Consider the following 15,628-nt stretch of genomic DNA (forward strand, 5'->3'; position numbering starts at 1 on the left):
TTTCTTCCCTCAAAAAAATACGAGTCCGATGTGCTTAAAGGTGACCAGGGTGACTCGTTGAATTCCGCCCACTACTTCCAAAAGCAGTGTGTCTCCTTGCTACATCACCTCACACAGAGCCGGACGCTGGGTGCTGACTGCCACCGCCCTGCCCAGCTGCTGCCCCCTTGTGTGCAGCTTTACAAACCAACCTAAGACCTCATTTAATTCATATCCAACCAGTCAGGAGGGAGTCGTGCGGGCGTGAGGCCGACTGTAAGAGTGGGGATGTTGGTTGGCTGCAGGTCTTTAAGGTCATGATGTGTGGGGTTGATAGTGATGGTTCTCAGTCAATGAGCCCTGTCGTGTTTAGTGAGTCCGTGAGCGTTCTTCTAACTTTACGATCGCGCCATCAAACCCACACAGCTCTCCAGGTGAAGGTCAGGGTCAAGTTTTAAAAGTTCTCGTCACGGCCCAAACACGGAGACCTGCCGAAGCTCAACCCATCTCAACGCTTGTGGGAGTTTGCGGATCAACTGTCATGCCAAAGTCTCCATCACCACCATCATCAAAACAGGAGAGGGGAAAATATCTCGGAAGAATGATCCTCAGACCTTAAGACTAGAGAGTTTATGCAAAGATTTACTGAAGCTCTTCTGCTCCTGATGGCCCAACAACTATGATAACAAGAGTACATAACATATACACACATGTTTATGTCGTTATTTACTTGCTTCATCCATGGAAGTGTTCACGAGTTCATCACTGTGTGGTCAGGAAAGGGATGTTTGATTCCTTTAAATATTTCTTCACTGTGTGTGTCTCATTCAAGCAGATATTCCTCTGTTTTTGAACGGATGGAGGAATTTATTCATTTTCAACAGTAACAGAAACATGAAAAAGAAAAAAAAAACACAAAAAACTTATGAACAATTTTGAAAAATGCCCCTTGCATGAAATTGCAATTACAATTCTGTTTGCAACCCAGGTATATCAGCAACATCCATCTTAAATGTTTTTACATGTAAACATTTCCTCAAAACTTATTTGCCACTCCAAGAAAACATGTACCTTAAGCATACCCAAATACCCTAAATACCTAACCAGTTGGTGTCACCCTTATATGTACACACACAGTGTTTTTTTTTTTAATTTATAAAACTAATTTATCTTCGATTGTAGCCCTGCTCCATGTCACATTTTTTTAATTGTTTTGTGAAAGTCAATATTTTTTGGCTTTGAACTTCATTCACGTGGTTTTAAATTTGTTCAGATCCCTTCAATTCAGTACATGTGACTTTAGAACCGGTATGCTTGTGTGCCCTCTTGATCCCACAATATTTAGAATCCGAATGGCTCCTTTTCGAAGTGAGTCTAATGTGTCTAAGCTGCTGTTGTAGGTGTTACCCAAACCTCCACACAGCAAAGTTTGATTGTTTCCGGCTCTTCAGGGGCAGCTTTCCTGTAACTCTCCTGTAACTCAGGAGGTGCTTCAAAACAGCCTAACAGACGAGACCTGATTTGAACTTGGAACCCTCTCCCAGTTGGAAAATGAATGTTTCCCTCTTGCGCCACCTATGGGTCAACTGTGTGCCCGCACACATGACATCTCATCACCTCACGTTTGACTCGAACCACTTTTTAAACTCCGTCGCAAGCTTCGCTCTCCGTTCGTCTACATTTTTTGTAATATCACCGCCGCTCTCATAATAGCCTGCTCTTCTCACATATTGCGATGGGGGGAGCCCTTGTGTAGAGCAATATCCGAAGTCTCCATGAGGACGTTGTTTACCTGGTACTGTACGCTAATGATCGGCTGAGCCTTTAGTTTGCCACCGTTTGACAGCCATTGTTCGTTTAGTCCGCGTAAAACCATAGATTGGCAGAAAAAAAACATTTATAAACAGGATTAGGAAATCGATAAACATAAAGAAAATACACCCCATCGCATATTCTTAATACAAGCGTGTTACTGTTATCAAAAGTACGTTACCTGGCTTATCCGTTTTTATTTATTTATTTATTGTTTTCACTTGTTAAAGGGTTATTCATTCACCCGTCACAAGCGTTCCCTTTAAATTTAGGCCGCACTATTCGGCCGATGTGGTGGTCTTCACCACAGAGTTGCAGCTATTGTGAAACTGACGACGAGAAACAGCCATTTATTTTCAGTCGATAGCACTTCCATTTACTTAAAGGTTGCAAAGTTTAAAACGACAACGGTGACTCGTGTTTAAGTGTGACGGCTCAAACCCCGGTAGAGTCCCCCCTCCGCGCCGCGTGGTGGTATCGTCCTGCCCATCTGTTCAGCTCCGGTGAGACTGATTGAAACAGATTGTAGCGCTCCCGGAGTCGCGATGGCAGCGGTCCGAACAGGACGACGCCAGCAACTTTTACCGTATTTGTAGGAAGTGTGTTTGTATGAGGGGTCGCCGCTAAACTACTTTCTAATGTGAGAAACAAAGGTTTAAACAATTTCTCCAGTCCGAAAATGTCCCAGGGATGTACGGTTTCTGTGGAAGAGATCCAGTCTTGGTGGGAAGTCCCCGCCATAGCCCACTTCTGTTCTCTGTTCAGGACAGCGTTCAACCTTCCAGACTTTGAAATCGAGGTAAACCGCACTTTTGGTTAAATGTAGTGACACAGATATCATCAGTTATCGATATGAAAAGTTGTTTGTGTCAGCTTTTTCGTCTAATCGGTCTTACGAGTGCGCGTAACCAGGTAACGTTATCTGGTTAACCATCTTAGCCGTGTTCTCTGAACTTCTTCGGTAACGTTACTAAGGCAATCCTGTTAGGTAACGAGCTAGCCAACTCGTTAGCACAGCTAGAGGCTAGCTGTAAGGGTTGATTGTTGGTCCTCAAAGTTGACATCGGGGGCGTCAGTTAAAAAAGCAGCTCACCAGTTTTAGGTGTGTTGTGGCCGTTGGTAACGTTACGTGTTGCGCTTTATCCAATGTAACTTAGTAGCAGCACCATGTGCCGTTCATTTGTTTTCACTGGGTCAGTTCCTCTTCAGCCACGTTAGTTCAGACCGCTGAAAAACAAAAGTGGGAATATTTCTGAAACGTGTGTTTTGAGGGAAAGGTGACGAAATGATCTCAACTTGTGTACATTGAATCGATGGACATGTTTAGATTGTGTGACGTCGTGGAAGCGTTTGTAAAGTGTGTGTTATCTTGTTTACCGTGCTGCTGTGCTTTTGTTTATTACACAGTCACATAAAGTTAAGTTCATGGCTTGAGATTCGAGTTTATTGTCTTGCAGTTGCAAGCCATCTGGCTGGGGTAGCCATAGGGACGCAGATGCTTCTCGGGCATTGTTTGCTCCCCCAAAGTCCCGTTTGGTAGCGAGTGGTTCAACCGATGGTTTCCGACACCGATGGGGTTCACGAAGGTGATAGGAGTGAATTCGTCCACCCATTATTTTTTCTATACCATAATAAACGATGTGTATAACACCCCGTGTGCAATTTAACTTCACAACCCGACTCGACCTCCTCAAATGTATTCAGACCTGCTTACGTGCATCGAGAGAGGTGTGCTATCATAGTCGGTGGTGCTGCTTTGGCCCATGGAGGATTGATTGTACTCTAAAGAAACTGGTCAACATAAACAGTCCCTCATGCACCCCCACCCCCTCCGGAGGGAGCAGCAAAAGCAGGCATCGCTTTGTTATTGACCGAGGAGGTGCGAGCCAGATGGAGGAGCGCACTGCGCGGAGTTCTCAGGGAAGTTGGGGATCTTGCGTTGTTGAGGTTGTTCAACGTGTAATGCGTTTTTCTGTTAATGGCCAAGCAGATCACGTGTGGATTCGCCTCTTCCTATTGAGACTGATGTTGCCGTGTCACCCTCTGATATTTCAGAACGTCAATAATCTACTGTGATAGCAACAGCTGATCTTCAGTGATAGAAGCTTAAGTACATGCAGTGTATCATATTAGTACATGAGCATTTTCAAGGAATTCCAGCACCCAGGGTCTTAAAAGTGCTTGGATCGTGAGCAAAGTGCTTGAAACGGCTTGATTTAGCAAATTCAGTACTTTTTTATATTGCACCTCTGGGTCAGTGACACATTTGTAAGTTTTGTTAGCTTGTACCTTGTAGATACCCACCAGAACCCTCTTTTTATTTGGGTGGGGATTCTTTGGGTGAGAAAGCAGGTCCACCTTAGATGGCATGCAACCCGTAAGTATTGCACATCATGTAAAAGCTGTTTGAACCTGAGGATTGATATGTGTGCTGTGTCAGTCTGTCTCCCAGATCAGCATGAAACTAGCTTGCCAGTTTTCTCAAAACTTGTTGAATGGGTGGATCCTTGATCCAAGTGACAGGCCCTTAAATGTAGGCCCAGTTTCGTTTCACTGCCAAAATGGCATTCTTATTTCCAGTGGTGTCTTGCCCCTATCGAGTGGTTTGTCTGAAATTAGGATGAATGCGTGAGTCCTTTTTTTGAGTGGTTAACATTTGTGCTGAGCTACCAGTACAGATCAACTTAGTCTCACTCTGTCCTATTGCAGGGCTGTCTATAATGAGGTGACACAGCCCTGTCCCATTCGTCAGGTTGATGTTCTCGCCCGGTGGCCTGGCTGGTGTGAAGAATCATGCTGATGTTGAGCATTTGACCTCGTAGAACCGAGAGCTACGCTGGCTCGTGCCGTAGTTGGAGTGTATAGCTCTAACGTGTTTACATTCTGATGACACAGTGTTTCAGGGATAAGAGGAAGCTGTCTTGCAGACTGTTTGTTATGCTTAATGCCACATACTGCAAACACGACTAACAGGTTTGGGCTCTCAGTGTAGCATGTTGGGTTGACTCTTATCTAGTTCTTACATGACCTGGTGTATACTCAAGGTTAATGACAATGGATCAGTGTAATTTGTAAATTAGGAAGCCAATTTACATTTTCAACTGCAAGATAATTTCCATTTGTCTTTTTCTAGGAGAGCCTTTAGGCTGTGCAGTTTGAGCCAGATGCAGTGCAATCAAATGGTGTTACGCAAAATCAGCGGTTGGAAACGGTGCGGGTTGGGGGAAAGGAAGTGGCCATCGACACTCATGACAGAGTGGGGGAGTGTCAAGAGATTTCACTCAGGCCCAGGCTTATTCAGACATTCTGGCAGTCCTTCTTTGTGGCCTTGGTGTCTTATAATTGACTGTTGTACCGTGTCAGGTTTTGTCACTATGTCAAACGTCAGTGCTGTGTCTACTGAGCTCTACAGCGGGTCACTGTCTTCTTGTTGGAGGTCTGTTCTGAATATTCAAACTGGTGTCTGCTATTGAACTCCAGTCAGGTGTAGAGATCCATATCCCCTCACTTGTGCCAAAATAGTTCCCAGTCTTAAGTCCCATTTCCATAGCATTAAACCTGGAGAACATGTGAAGCATGATGTTCAAATTTAGCTTTCCTTTGCAAGATAAGATTCGACCCAGTTACATTTGTGGCATAGGGAGCTGGGTAAACATGTAACATAACCTTTGAGTTGTGGTAACAATGTCACACTGAGACAAACACCTGCTTCTTTTGGAGGCTTTTGTAGTGAAAACCACATTTGAGACCACAGTGTGAAACCTCTACTAGGCTGGATATTGACAAACTCAGTGATCCAGTCTGACAGTGCTGCTGCGGTGCTGTTAGGGCAGCTCCTTTCTTTCTACGGTGCTGATCAGTGATAATGGGAGACTCCCCCCATCTTCTTGGCAGGCCTCACAAAAACAGCCCCTTCCACATTGTTCCTGGGCTGATACACTTCACTGTCGTTGGTTTCCACTTTCCTCGGGCAGCAGACAGCAAGGTGCGAAATGTGTGTGTACGAGGAGGCTGGGCGTGCGATGTGGAGAGGAAAGAGTAAGTGGGTGGAAAGGGAAAGTGGAGCAAAGTATCTTAGAGATGGAGAGTGAGTGAGCAAGGGAGCAAAATCACAATTAGTATGAATGCTGCTGAGGGATAGAGTGACCTGGAGGAAGGAGGACCTGGTACAGTATGGCTTTCTTCCCGTGCCCAGTGTTCTGTCTCTGTGGCACATACGTGTAACCTTGAATTCATTGTTTTGGTTGTGCATGAGTGAAATGCCGCCTGGAATCCCTCAGCCCACGGATGCTGTCAAGGCCTCTGTTGATGGATGCTCAACAGTTTGCTCTTCATCACTTGACATAGCCCTTGATGCTAAGGGCCTCGCTCCCTGTTATCTTCCCACTGCATGCTCTGCTGGTTTCCTGTTTGTGATGCATTTCTTCCACGTCTTCATCAGCCACCTCATGACATCCATTTTGTAAACTAATGAAGTGCTTTGAGATTTTATGAGACAGATTTCTGTGTAACATCATAACAGAGGTGCATATACAGCCAGCATCGTAAAGCAGTATTCTTCACGGCATATCAAGAGGAGCTGAACTCCCAGGCAGAGATAACAAGAGGTTGCTGTCCACTAAACTGTACCAGCTGCTAAAAAGATAAATGGAAAACTTCAAGAAAATCACATGCCTTTGCAAAGAACAGAGGATGATTATAAATCCAGGCCATTTAGAGGATGGGGGACTGGGGGCCCTAAAGACACAAGTCCATAGCATTTCATAAAACTTTGTCTTGACTATGACCACAAAGATGCGTGAGGATTTGTGTGCTGACTGATCATCCTTTGTATGAAAACTGGGCCTCTCTCTGAGGTTGTTGTATTGGGCTCTAAGTTTGATTGATGATCTGGTCATTCCTCCCCATTGCTGGGGACCAGTTTATTGATTTAACTGGTGTAGCCTGAGCCACCCAGTCCTCAAGGCTTAGTGCCAGCCACTTCCTCCGATCCCAAACCCAGCTAGCTGTTGTACACAGATATGTGTACTGTATTGTACATGTACTTTCATCTGTGAGAAGAGACGCAACATTGATACTTGGATGACCTGGTATTAACATGGATGCTGAGTGATCACCGCTAAACACAGGTGTGAACACACTCAGAGAGATAATTGTCATGATTACACAACACCTGGTCATTTTTCAAAAAGGGTGATGCTGTGTTATGAGCGTGTCAAACATCTTGGGTGATTTTAGTTTTTCCAGGAACAAGTTGAGGAATGGACCAAGTCTTTGCTATTTTGATTCCTCTTCCTCATTTGTCGAGGCAAGAGAAGAGCATTCCTGCTTTCCGCTGTCTCTGGTAGGGACAGTGTTGCTCACGCTGGAGCCGTTTTCTCACTGCAGGCAAATTAACCAAGATGTTATTTCTTTAGAATCATAGTTTAGATACTATTGTTTTTTAATTCCTGCACAATTTGAATGTAATACTCATGTGCTTTGTTTGTAATAAATGGTCGTGTAAATATGCAGATTAAAAATGATATGTTTGGTTTTTGCAATCTTAAATCATGTAGAGCAGGTAAGTGACATCTGACTGCAGATGGTGACTCATCAGTGCATCTGGAGACCTGTGTTATAGTGCCCATATCGGATTTTTGAGCCCGATCCTGATTTTAGGGCAGAAGAAGTTACTGATTAATAATATGTGAAAGTGATAGTGATTTTTTTGCATTTTTCATGTGAAGGTAGAGGGCTACACCTTAAACCAAGAATATTTAACATTGTCATATATGATCATTTAAATGAAGACAAAAATAAAATGTGAAAATAAACATGGCGGAGTCACCGGTGTGCTCTCTGCTGGACGCACTACATTGTACCATTTTTACATCACCATAGGCATTGTTTTCCACAAATGAGCTGTTTTGTTTTTTTTAATTTAAGAAAACCTATAAGCTGTTATATTTTTTCTGTGGCTGATATATTGACCGGCTGGTATCAGTCGGGCTCTTCTGAGCGGTGTCAGGTGTGAACTGATGGCCCTGTTCGGATTAGGGGTCCAGCAAGGCCACTGCTTTTGTTGATCTGCAGTTTTTGGGGTCACGTTTCACTTTCAGTTCCAGTTCCGGGTCCAATGGTTTTGTACACTGAGGAGATGAAAAACATCCTCACATCGAATGACAGCAAAAAAGAGACTCACACTGAGCTGAATGAATAAATAACATACACATGCATTTCACTGCATTTACTCTATAATCTGCATAGTAAAGTACAGGTAGGGTGGTAGAGGTGTGTGTGTGTGTGTGTGTGTCTTTGTTAAGTGACAGAGCTTAATGACACAAGACACAAGAATTATAATATATTGATAATGTGGTGTGTAAATGTGTGTATTTGTCGCAAAAATAAAACATTGCAGTGCTAAAACTTAACACATACTGGAAGTGTTTTCTGGGTTATTTAACTTGAAGGCGATTATTGGCAATTTTTTTTACAGTGATATCAGAAGGTGGAAGAGGAAATGTATGTGTAGGCCTGGATATTGTTTTGTACAGTTCCAGGATTATTTTATTCCTATTTTGTCTTGAGTGTTTTATCACGACCCCACCCAGATTTAGTTTGTGTGTGTAATTGCTTGCCAGTGTTTGTACCCGTGATGCTGTCAAGCAAATGAGCAAGTTCAGTGAACGGTTACATGACAAACTGTAACGAGAGACTGTCTTTGTCTGTCGTCACTGACATGAAGAGAAAACCATAACAACCCTAAAACGGCAAGCTTAAGTGGAAGTTGAGGACATCGTTGAAAAAAGTTCTACACACAGATGTTGCGTGTGTGCAGTCACTGAACCAAACAATGCTGCATTTGTTTGGTGCAAATAATATGAGTAACTTGGTAAGAGCTCTGTATGGCTGCAGCATGCAGGTCAGCATCATCTACATCACCCCTCCACCTATCAACCTTTGGCATGTCTAAGGATACACTTCTGTCTACCTCTCTTCAAGCCCCATTCTCATTGCCATCACTTGTCCCGCTACCCATACCCATTAGTTTGCCCTTTACCCCATCCCCTTCCAGAGCCCCAGCACTCTCCCTATCCCAGAGCCCCAGCCCCTGGCATCACCATGACTAAATCCCAGATGGTTCTTTCTTTCCCTTCCCCCTGAAGGGTGGAGGCTTTCCACTCTGGCTGGGTGCTAGCTGCTGTTGCAGCCCTTCTGGGGAGGGGGATCCTGTTTTTCATAAAGCCCTTGGTGATTGCAAAAGAGGGTTTAGTCCTATTAGATCTGGTAAATAAGTGAGGGCAGGCTGCCTGTGAGTATGTCCTTGTTTCTGTTGTTTTGATTAACAGGGGGGGAGAATACAATTAAGGCTTAAGTGTTGCCCCACCATGGCCCAACTTCAGAAGACACACGCTCCTGCTGGATCCCAGGGTTTGTGCATTGTAACTACAGATAGCTGTCACTTAATTTGTACTGCCAGCTTAGGAACGAGACCAGTATGCAAGCTTGTGTAGATTTGCTCTCACAGATGGTTCTCCCCATTTCCATCCAGCCAAATGTTTATCTGATAGGGGCTGGGTTTGACTGACAGAGGAGAGCTGATGTATTTTTATGAAAGAAGTGCACTCTATAGTCTTTTCTTTTCTTTCTTCCGGCTGATCTGCGCTTAGAGATTCTAGATGCAGTCATAAATGCAAAGAGGTGAGCTTGTTGCTAGTCTGACCTCAAACAGGAGCCTTTGATGTCAGGGCCAAGAATGGTCGTAGTGAATACATGTGACAGGATGTCAGTAGAAAAGCAAATGGAAGCTAGATGATGGAATTTGTGTGAGTAAGAGGGTGTGATCTGTGCAATCATTCTTGGGGACCAGTGCTTAGTGTCTTAGGTCACTAATATGCTTGCATTCAGCCATGGGCTTCTTAACTTCCTTTGTCATTTCCAGGGAGGTCTCCAACACAGCAACAATGATCTATTCTCATCCCAGATCTGCACTGTTCACTTATCCCTTTTCTTCTTCCATTCTGTCCCACCCACTGACACATCCCAGCTCAGCCCATATTACAGCCTCACACACACCCACCTCTTACACTTTACAGCTCAGGCAACACATCATTTACCTTGCAAAACATCTTCTCACCCTGCGTACCCCTCAATCCTTTTGCATGTCTTTTTTAGTACCTCTCCTTGCATGCATCATGAGGGGGGCCATGTAAGAGGCTGATACCCCTCCCCCAGTCCTGATTGACAAGCGAGAGCAGCAGTACATGCATCAGATGGTTTCACATGGGGAGCGTGTGCTCCGAGGGGGAGGTAGAGGGTCACATACACTGGGGTTTGTTTCAGCCAGCTTCATTGTTACTGCTCCCCATGGTTCCCTCTTTCTGTCTCCAGTCTGGGCAGGCATCACTTCAGTGCTGCAAAGAGACCCTGTCTTTATGGTTGATTGTGAAGCAGAGATGATATAAGTGACAAGTGATGGTAATTTCACTAAACGGAGTTTTTCAGGGATCCAGATCGGATTCCTGAAAAACTTACTGGAGATGATGAATTAACCTGCCCAGAAAAGGTGTTTTCTAATGTGTGCTTTGAAGAGGGAGAGTTTCACATGTGGATATTGTACAGTTATACATGATAATCCAAATGTTTAAGTTGAAGTTTTCCAAGTGAAGCAGCCTGCAAATCTTTGGAGCAGACTGGCACACTCTAGCATTGGTCCATTCCATAGTTTTCGGTCTATGGCACCCAGCCATCCATGCAGTCAGCCTAGTTTGTTTTCCATGTTGTAAATGGCACCTTTTAAACACATTGGCCTCCTGGCTTATGACATTCACAGACTACAATTTGAGAACATTCCCAATTTGGAAACAAATTAATGGGCACTGTCAATTTTAGTCTGACTTCGCTTTAGCAGCTGTTGCCTGAACCTTTCATTTTACACACCTTAGTATTTCCCAGTTCTTCTGATGCCACTTCACAACCGACCCTAGTGATTGCGGCCTTTACAACAGCTGTTTGCACTGTAGAGCACACCAGTAGGGGTGTGAATCTTCTCTGGCCTCTCAGTTTAATCAGATCCTGAATTTTCACACATTTTCAAAGTTAAAACAAATAGGTACACACTCTATGAATGTCTCAATTTGTTCTCTTTCACTTAAAATCAGTCCATGTTACAACATACAACACTGACATCAATAAAGTGGTTTCAGAGTAACCAGTTTTGACAGCAATGCTGCAATTCTTGGCATGTCTGCTTTAAGGTTGCCAAATTTAGCCCCTCAGGTTGAAAAGAGTGTTTGCTTCTTGTTTTTTTTTTGTTTTTTTTTTTACCTCACTTGCTGCAAGTTGCTGCCTCTCTCTTTCACATCTCCCATAATATTAACCTAGCTCCCACACTTCAGTGACTCATTGATCCCAGCCAGAATTGGAACTTTACAACTTACAACCGCATAATATACTTATATACATTATATACTTGAAACTCTTCACAGTGACCTCCACTTTTTTGTAATGCATTTTTATTTACGAGAATGGGACCAAAGGGATGTCAGCTGAAGCAGTATGCTCTGTATCATCTAAGGAAGTTGAATATGTGGTTTCCTCAGAGCTGATAGTGGTATAGCAGAAGTACTGGGCCAAGGCAAAGGTTCTCTGTCTGGAAGGAAGGAGGGGGAATCTGTCCACAGTCTCTCTTCCCTGACAGCCTCTCCTCCATTACCCCTTCCTGCAACCCAGCACCTGTCCCACCTGGCCCTGACATTGACACTATAATAAAACTCATCTGAGAGTGGAAACTGACCTTCTAGTTGTCAAGTGCATAAGCTATTTAAGTATGTGCCACTGTTCTTCCTGCGTGGAAGGGCTGCTTGATTTTAAACAACCTGTGGTCCCTCTACATATTCAGTTGTTGTCATATGGATGCTCCAAGTCTTAAAATGTGTCAGAAAGCTAGCTACAGTTGCTGTGGAGGTGGCCAACACACACATTCTAAATTAGGATGGTTTATCAGGCAAATATGCCAACTATTTTCTTTTTCTTTCTTCATTCAGGGCTGTGTGGCAGTAAGTAAAATATGGTGATGCTGTCCTCTGATCTGTTGATCGGTATCCTGAGGATGCCAGGGGCAAGGCGTTTTTCCTGTGGTTTTATGGCTATGTGTGCATGTTTGTCATGTGGCAGGAGGTGGTTACGTGTGGGGGTGGAAGGTGTTGTCAGATGATGGTTCCTTGAGGAACCATGTGTGAGCTGAAAATGGGAGGGGAGTCAGGATAAAGAAAGGAGCCAAGGAGAGGAATAGAGGACTCTTTACACAACAAACAGTCCTCCCTTCCCCCCTCCAGCCATCCCCTCACACGTCCTCCATCTATTAGTGATATAGACCCCAGTGGAGCTGTTAACAGCAGTGGCATAGAAAGTGTCTGCTGTGAGGGTAGCCAGAGAAGCCACCCCCTGATACTTTTGGCTCCATGGATCTAACCCAGCTTTGAAGCTGCTGATACAAACACAGCAGAACTGCTTATCAAATCTCCTTCTCTGACACACCCTTCACCAGTTGGACAAACACATACACATTTCTCCCTTTTTCCATAGCGGTGATGTGACCCTAAATAAGCAGGCACCCTGGGTGATCTGATCACCGATGGACAGTTCTTAAAACAGGTGTGAATGGATCCAGGATGGTGCAGTAAAGACATTCTGAGATCTGCTCACCACATTCCAAGGTAGACTGGAATACATGTGGCCACATTCTTTCAGCAATGTGGATACAAATGGGACCTGGACTGCCTTACCAGTCCCCTCTGTAAGTGGATGTACACACTAGAGGTGTATTATGAGTTCATCAGACAGCTCAGGCTATTTGGTTTTTGGTGTTTTTAATTAAACAAATTAACTGTGCAGTGTTGCGCTCAAGGTAACATCAGTTGAGGTCACCCAGCAGCTGATCACACTTGCAGATTTTTGCATGATTTGAGCAATATGAAAGCTGCTTGTCATGATAATGAACTGTCACAAGTTGATTAACAGTTTCAAAAGAACACACTGAGCAAATCCTATTTTCATATGTATTTTTTGTGTTCTCTTCAGAACATTCCTGAGACGTATCAACTTGAGGCTAAACTCTTCTCTGCTGTCTGTGTAAGGCTCACTGCTGCTGTGGTTTGGGGAGTTGACAGTTCCGGTATTGGTTCCCCAGCAGCTAGCAGCCCAGACCAATCAATCTAAAATAGCATGATCAAAGATAACAAGTATAAGAAAAACTCGCAGTACAAATCAGCAATTCAAAGAGGAATGAAAAATATGTCCTCCTCGCAAGCGCCTAAAGATGATTCTTCTACCTTTTATTCATAACTGCACAGCTATACCATGGCCCCACTCGGGGGTCAAGCACAGACCTCCCTCAAGGCTAATAGCCCACTCTTCTATTGTGTGCATTTCCACAAGTAAAGTCAAGTCAGTTTTATTCGTATAGCGCCAAATCACAACAAAAGTTATGTCATGACACTTTACAGGGAGAGCAGGTCTAGTACCACACTCCTTCACTGAATCTCCACCCAGCAATTCTCCATCAGCAAGCACATCCTGCAACAGCGGCAATGAAAACCTTCCTTTTAACAGGCAGGAACGTCGAGCAGATCCAGGCTCAATGGGGACGGCCTTCTGCTTTGACCGGTTGGGGGGAAAGAGAGCAGGAGAGTGGAGCAGAGACAAAGACAGATAATGGAGGAAGATAGATATGCAGAAGGAAAGAGTGGGACAGAGATAAAGAGAGAGAGAAAGGAAGAGACTGATGGACAGACGGGGACGTGAGCAGGTGAAGCTACGGGTGGCAGCTTGAGCCTCTTCAGGTCTGCAGCCTCCTCCAGCAGCACCCGGGATCTGGGATGAGGGGAGCCCGAAGGCTCTGGAGAAGAAGACGAGTTAGTAATACATATGAGTATGATTTATATATGACACACATAGGAGGTCACAGAGGAGTAGAGAGAAGCCCAGTGCACCATGGGAGATCCCCCAACAGTCTAAGCCTATAGCAGCATATCTAAGGGCCAGCCTAAGCAGCCCAACTATAAGCCTGATCAAAAAGGTAGGTCTTACAGTAAGTCTGCTCTTAAAGGTCGAGAGGGTGTCTGCATCCCGGACCGAAACTAGGAGACGGTTCCACAGGAGGTGAGCCTGATAGCTGAAGGCTCTGGCTCCCATTCTACTTTTAGAAACTCTAGGAACCACAAGTAACCCTGCATCCTGGGAGCGAAGGGTTCTAGCTGGATAATAGAGGACTATGAGCTCTGTCAAATATGAAGGTGCCTGATGGTTGAGGACTTTGTATGTTAAAAGGAGAATTTTGAATTCTATTCTGAATTTGACAGGGAGCCATGCAGAGAAGCCAGTACAGGAGAGACATGGTCTCTTCTACTAGTTCCCGTCAACACACAGGCAGCAGCATTTTGGACCAGCTGGAGAGTCTTTAGGGACTTACTGGTGCTGCCTGATAGGAGGGAATTGCAGTAATCCAGCCTGGAAGTGACAAAGCATGGACTAGTTTTTCTGCATCCTTTCGAGACAGGATGTGTCTGATCTTAGGGATGTTACATAAATGAAAGAAAGCAGTCCTAGAAATTTGCTTAATGTGGGAGTTAAAGGACAGATCCTGATCAAAGAGAACTCCAAGGTTCCTTACAGTAGTGCTGGGGGCCAGGGTGATGCCATCCAGGGTACCTATCTCATTAGATAGGGTGTTTCTAAGATGTTTTGGGCCCAGGACAATGTCTTTGGTTTTATCAGAGTTTAATAAAAGGAAATTATGGGTCGTCCATGTTTTTTTATCTCCTTTAGACAGGCCTCCAGTTTAGTCAGCTGATTTATTTCATGTGGATGCATTGATAAGTACAGCTGCATGTTGTCTGCATAACTGTGAAAATCAATTGAGTGTATCCTAATTATGTGATCTAGTGGAAGCAGATAAAGGGTGAAGAGGATTGGTCCAAGCACAGAGCCTTGTGGAACACCATAAGTGACTGCAGGGGTTTCCGAGGGTTTATCATTAGTGAGTACGAACTGAGATCGACCAAGTCAACACATTGGATTATTCTTATCTTGATTATATTTCTAAAACGATTACAAACTTACTTTTTTAATGTGAGGTGGGTGAAATGATTTGTATTAGTGTTTCCTTGATCCAGCTACTTCCAGGTTTGCAGTACATGTGGGAAACCAGTTTTAGCGCCTTATATCCGTCAAAGCAGGTCTTACCCCCAGATAACATTAAGTCAACAAATGGCAGGCTTGAGCGAGATAAAACCACAGAGTGAAGGGTTAGAGACCTACATTCTCATCTAAGACATGCTTAAAATATACATAAACAATAGTCGTACAACAACAGTGGCAGTACTCCTCTACTCTTATCCGGGCCAGAAAATTCTGAGCTTGACCTCAAGAGTCTCAGTTGACTCAGGGTTTCTAGACTGATGATTCACACCATCAGGTTTTAGGGGGGAGGCCAAGGAGACACATCTTTTGTACCATCATTTTGTTCAAGAGTGACAAGGGCAGACGTTTTGGTGGTTCGAGGTAATGCCCAGAGGTCAGTGCAACTTACATATTTGGTGTCTCGTACTCCTGGTGCTTAGTAGCATAAACTTGGCACTCCCATTGCAAACAGTTTTTAAAAATTTGTGCTGCTGCCCTCAGGAAAACACTTTGGTGGACACAGCCTCTTATTGTCCACTGAGAGAAGCATATTTCACTTTTATCTGCACATTCAGTGGGTCTGCTCTGCCTTGAAGTCTGGTGGGTGTGTTGGTTTTCAACATAATTTAGCCTTGATGTCGTCTTTCTTCAAAAAGTCAAATTCTCCCCTCCA

General features: G+C 44.2%; 1 protein-coding gene across 1 annotated transcript in view; it reads left to right on the forward strand.

The window, feature by feature from the left end:
• Nucleotides 1-2,298: 2,298 nt before the first annotated feature.
• Nucleotides 2,299-15,628, forward strand: part of cecr2 (CECR2 histone acetyl-lysine reader) — a 42,910-nt gene continuing 29,580 nt past the window's right edge. Inside the window, exon 1 of the mRNA XM_086208199.1 lies at nucleotides 2,299-2,590. Coding sequence (XP_086064325.1) covers nucleotides 2,471-2,590 — 120 coding nt within the window. The 5' untranslated portion in view covers nucleotides 2,299-2,470. The remainder of the gene's footprint in view (nucleotides 2,591-15,628) is intronic.

Source organism: Aulostomus chinensis, chromosome 7, assembly GCF_037954235.1.
Source record: "Aulostomus chinensis isolate RoL2024-O1b breed Wild chromosome 7, RoL_Achi_v1.0, whole genome shotgun sequence".
Taxonomy (NCBI): Eukaryota; Metazoa; Chordata; class Actinopteri; order Syngnathiformes; family Aulostomidae; genus Aulostomus; species Aulostomus chinensis.